Source organism: Sinocyclocheilus rhinocerous, unplaced genomic scaffold (genome assembly GCF_001515625.1).
Source record: "Sinocyclocheilus rhinocerous isolate Xijiao unplaced genomic scaffold, SAMN03320098_v1.1 scaffold1087, whole genome shotgun sequence".
Classification (NCBI taxonomy): domain Eukaryota; kingdom Metazoa; phylum Chordata; class Actinopteri; order Cypriniformes; family Cyprinidae; genus Sinocyclocheilus; species Sinocyclocheilus rhinocerous.
In genome coordinates this window covers 46,622-51,872 of record NW_015660887.1, presented here as the reverse complement: position 1 = coordinate 51,872, position 5,251 = coordinate 46,622, and the positions used below count along the sequence as shown (strand labels likewise).

The window sequence follows — 5,251 nt, the reverse complement described above, 5'->3', positions numbered from 1 at the left end:
CAGAGGTTGAGAGGTCTCATAAGGAATCTCAGTCTGTTCTTTGTCTTCTAGGTGGGGGGAAAGTCAATCCAAAGAGCTCGTGATCGTGATTACTATCACTGGTTTACATGATGGTCATGCTGTGCATCTCTTTGACCATTAATCTTGCTTACTTGCCCCAAAATTGACAATCTCATTCCTGAGATGTTATGATCAGTGTGTTCTTCTGTGTTAATGTTGAAAGCTGTTCTGTGAAAGGGTTGGTTGGTTTGACTTGCTTCAGACTGGCTGGCACTAGGATCAGGATAGGTAAAAGAAGAACAAAACAAAACAAAACAAAGCTGCTGTGGATTTTCCTAGCATGGCTTACAACTACTGTTGAGCTAGGATGTCACGTGCAGCTAGTGTGTCATGTACCTTAACTTAGTGTCAGGTGTTCTACCTATTGTGAGGATGGCTGCATGTTTCTTCATGGTGGGCATATGTAACTTTATGTTACGCTAAAATTTGGATATTCTACTTGTGGGAAGAAAATGTTTGTTGACTGTGTTATCAGTAGATGTGGTTACCTCTGTGTTTAGGTAATGTTGTGTGTGTTAATGGTGTAGTGTATGTGTGGTCAGATCTGTTTCAGTCTGTGTTGTCTCCCCCCTTTTCTTGTATGTCAGTGAAGACTGGCTCTCTGCATCCTTGGCTTGGATGAGGGCATGTCCATGATCTAATGGGGGTCAGTCCAGCAAGGCAGGAAGTTCTTTAGCAGACAGTCGGAGCTAGTTTGGCATGGCTGTGTGAAGCTGGGGTGCAAACTTTGTCTCCTACATTGCATTTCTCTTGTGATGCCTTCTGGTTGTGGCAGACTTTCTGACCTTCTGTGCTTGGGTGGTTGCTGCTACACAGACAGGAATGTGGTTCTTGGAGTTGGAGTTAACTTGACAGTTTGTTAGTGAGCGGTGGGTGACTGAGGTGATGTTCTTTGGTACCTCAGAGTTTTCATCAACCGTTGGCCGTGAGAGACTTGCTCGTTCTGGGTGGTTGTTGAACAGGTGCTTGTCATCTCTGATGTGGTGTACCAGGTGATCACCGGCCTTCCGTTCTGTCGCTGGTCACAGCGAGCATGACTCAACTTTGTGGTCATCCATGTTCAGCTTTCCTTGAAGGAACTCTTTCATTTGTCTCATGACTTGTTCCATGTCGTCTGATGGTAAGCTGTCTTGTTCTTGTGCATACTCAGCACTGTGCATGTCTGAGTGGTGCTGAGGTGGGTTTTGTTGTCGCTTACCCACACGAGTTGCTCTTGGATGAGTCAGGCGATTACCTTTGGATGTCTGGTTAGGTTTCCAGTTGTTCTTATCTTTTGGGTTTCTTGAGAAGCGTGGCTGTTCCCATGGATTTTTCCAGTGGCTGGGCTGAAAGCTGTCGTGGACATGGGGGTCACGTTCTCTGTGCTCTTGATGGAAGACTCTGGTGTCGTGATGCCACTGGGTGTCGTCCAGTGCAAGGCTTGAGTCTTTGGTTACAGAGTTCAAGAGTGTGGATGTTTTGTTACCTTTCTTTGAGGCCATCTTCTGCTTGTTGTAGGCCTTCTGTGTTAGGTCACGCAACTGTTGGATGGTCATGGAGCGTGGACAGGCCATGACGCCAAGATGGTGGCTGACTCCAGGGTGCAGATTTCTTACAAAGAGGCTTTTGAAGTTCACATCCTCTTCAAGGTCAGGTTCGTTGTGTGCACCAAAGTAGGCTTGACGGAGTCGGTTGTAGTAAGCTTGTGGAACCTCTTGTCGACCTTGTTTGATCTCCAAGGCAGTTAACAGTCCATGTTCAGACTCAGGGTCTGTAAACTCTTTAATCAGGACCTCACGAAGTAGCTGGTAGCTTGACTTTGTTTGACTGGGCTGTCGATCTAGGAAGTTTCGTACCTCAGGACTTGACGTGGCTCTTAGGAGGTATAACCTGTCTCTGTCAGTCACATGAGGTCTCATTTCCAGATGAAATTCGATATCTTGCAGGTAAGCCTGGATGTCGTGGCCCTCTGCGGAGTTTGGGTTGAACTTGCTGATGTTTTTAGACAGCTTGTTGAGGTCTTTGATGGTCATCCCATGTGCAGCTCCAAGGTCTGCTTGGATGGGAGGTATTCTTTCGTTGGCAGGAAAGGGTTGTGTGGCGAAGGCAGGTGAGGTTTTGGGTTGTGGCCCTTCGCGCCTTTCGTCATATGCCAGTTCTTGGACGTGGGACTCTGCTCTGCTCAGCAGTGGTGAGGCTGAGAGATGCTTCTCTTTTCTTGGCTCTTGTTTCAGCTCATAAGCATCTTTGAGTTCTTTTCTGACCATGTAGAGCTCATCGTTGGTATCGTCTAGTTGTTGGGTCAGATTGTCCATTTCAGTTCTATACCTTTCAAGGTGGTCTTTCAAGGTACTGATTTCAACATTCTTGTTTCTGATGTCATTCTTGGCTTTCTCTAGTAGCTGTTCGGCATACTGGAGTCTGTTTACCAGGTCTTTCTGGACAGCCTTTGAATGTTGTTGGTCGAGCTGCGCTGCTGCCAGGGCTGCTTGGAGCTTCTTAACTTGTTCTGTTGTTTCCTGCTCCTTCTCGTTGGGTGCTTTGAGTTGATCTTGAACTTTCACTTCCAGCTTGTCTATGCGGCGTTGAGCACGTGTCAGCTCCTCTTGAAGGTGGGTGATGTGCTTGTCGCTCAGTTTCAGCTGGGTTGTGAAGGCGTAGCTTAGGGAGCTGGTGATTTTGACTAGCTCCTCGTGGTTGTTGTTCTGGCTTGAATCTTGTGTCAGGAATCTTCTCAGGATTAGGATTATTATTAAAAATAATAACAGTTCAAATGTCTTGGGGGTGAGGCTGTCTGTCATGCCTCTCAGCCAAGTGTTCACATCTTCCCCATGGGCAATGGGGTCTGCAGTCTGCGGCATGTTGGCACGCTGGGGAGAAGAGAGACTGACACAGATCTGTGTGGAGTAGAAGCCTATGTGTGGTGGGACAACTAAGTGTGGAGTCAGTGATTGTGACCCACTAGTGAAGTGTGGTGATGATTGTGTTGGTCTCGGGGTGTCTAAGTAGACTAGGGATGCGAAGACTTCATCACTTCTAATGGGGAAGAGGAAAAAGAGAGAAAAAGGTGAAAACAATTCAATGAAAAGAAACAATTCCTTTTCGGTTTAGAGAAAATAATTATTTTTTATTTTTTTTCAATTGAATGTGGTTATCAAGAAGGTAAACAATATTATTAAATCTCTGTTTTAGACAAAAGAATGCAATAATAATGTTGATATCTCTTTTCTTAGTCTGACAGGATTGACACCGTACACCTTACAGTTGGGCCGCTCACCAGGGAGGCTGCGAAGGCGACAGTTGTTCAACACTTATCTCTATTAAATTGATCTCAGCGTTGGATGAGATGCTAAAATTTGGATTGCGTTTCCAAATGTAGGGAGGTTAGAGGAGGGGAAGGAGGGGTTGATTACAATCAAATTCATAAGGATGATTCGTCTTCTTCGACAAGATTATTCACATAGAATTGTCGGGTCCACTAGCAGGCTTTGTTGCTGTTATGCCCAACTACGAGTAGAGTGTTGTTCTTAGTTGCTGCACAACTAGTCAAACAAAAATAAAATTTGAGTGAAAGAGAGTTGTCTTTCTAATTTCTTTGAACTCGTAGTGAGGGATAACAATGTCTCCTATTAGGGGCTCAGTTGTGTCGTTCCCAAGCTAGGATATACAGAGGAAAGAGAATGGTAAGTAAAGTAAAATTAAAAGGTAATAAATGGGCAAAATAAGTAAAAATTAAATTAAATAAAGAAGAAAATCAATAAATAAAACAATAATGGCTAAGTGTATAACCAAAGAGGAAGAAAAGGGGTGAAACGCAATAAAATAATGAGTAAGTATAAGTCTGAATAGAATTTATTGATGGGGTTTGTTCTTAGTTGCTGCACAACTAATCAAACAAAAATAAAATTTGAGTGAAAGAAAGTTGTCTTTCTAATTTATTTGAACTCGTAGTGAGGGATAACACTGTCTCCTATTAGGGCTCAGGTGTGTCGTTGCCAAGCTAGGATATACAGAGGAAAGAGAATGGTAAGTAAAGTAAAATTAAAAGGTAATAAATGGGCAAAATAAGTAAAAATGAAATTAAACAAAGAAGGAAATCAGTAAATAAAACAATAATGGCTAAGTGTATAACCAAACAGGAAGAAAAGGGGTAAAACGCAATAAAATAATGAGTAAGTATAAGTCTGAATAGAATTTATTGATAGGTAATAAAATCAATTAGGTAGAATAAGTTTATTAAACTTTAAAGTTCAAGGCTTATTCGTACCTAAGATGATTAGGCATAAGAGGGAATACTAGAAATAATGATCATATGAAATGATCTGAGGGGGAAATTTGCATGATTCCAAATAAATTTAATGTTTAATTAAATTTGGATTTGGCACAATTAATAATTGTGAGTCAGTATTTCCCTTTCTAGTAAAATAAGATAAAGTGGTAAGAAGTGAGAAAAGGGAGGAATAAGAGAGAGAAAGAGACCAACAGGTGTATTAGTTGAGATGTTTAAAGGGTTAAATCACTTTCTCGTTGCCCAAACAGACACTGCATTCAACCACTGGATGTTAATGCTAACTGCTAACCTTTGAGGCTAATGGCTTTAGCATAGACTTCAATGTAAACACCACCGTTTCGTTAGCTTAGCAACACCGTGGGGTTTGTTTACAATAGCGTCGCTGTGCTGCGCGTGCGCATTTCAGAGTTGCTTCGGAAGTAGGTTAAGACTTCCGTGTCACGATCGTAACTATGGCAACCAAAACAAGCTCTAGTGGGCTAGCATGTGAATCGTTGCATTGCAAGTACAGTTAAGCATGTTATATGAAATGTCGGCGCATTTCAACACTGTACAAATAACAACACCACTTTTGGTTGGTTTTGCGATGTGGCGCTTAAACTCTCAGTTCGTTCAGAGTTCAATTTAACTTAATTCAAAATAGCAGCTTCGTGCAGCAGTTAAGGGAAACAGTGATAACGATCTCAGTGGATCTAGCTCCGTTCAGCTAACGGTGACTGAGATTCCCTGCAGGGAGTATGGCTATTGAATGGCACTGGAACACGCAAATGACATCAATTCAGCTATAAACAAGGCATTACAGAAAAATGAGGAAAACGCTCAATTTTGACCTTATTGTACGATCTCATATGTTAACTTTTAAGTTCACTTACTGCAGTTTAACAATGGAGAGGCGGACTCGAGTTACAGCCTTCTCTGCGT

At 42.5% G+C, this 5,251-nt stretch overlaps 1 protein-coding gene across 1 annotated transcript; it reads right to left on the bottom strand.

Moving 5' to 3' along the window:
• Positions 1-289: 289 nt before the first annotated feature.
• Positions 290-5,224, bottom strand: LOC107725809 (uncharacterized). The gene is made up of 2 exons (XM_016535210.1): positions 5,203-5,224; positions 290-3,075 (listed from the first exon to the last, which is right to left on the bottom strand). The coding sequence occupies exon 2, from the start codon at positions 2,898-2,900 to the stop codon at positions 1,083-1,085; it is 1,818 nt and encodes a 605-aa protein (XP_016390696.1). The 5' UTR covers positions 2,901-3,075; positions 5,203-5,224; the 3' UTR covers positions 290-1,082.
• Between the last annotated feature and the right edge of the window lie 27 nt (positions 5,225-5,251).

Excerpts from the sequence above, each read along its gene's own strand:
- LOC107725809 (XM_016535210.1), bottom strand. The coding sequence starts at position 2,900 with ATGCCGCAGACTGCAGACCCCATTGCCCATGGGGAAGATGTGAACACT.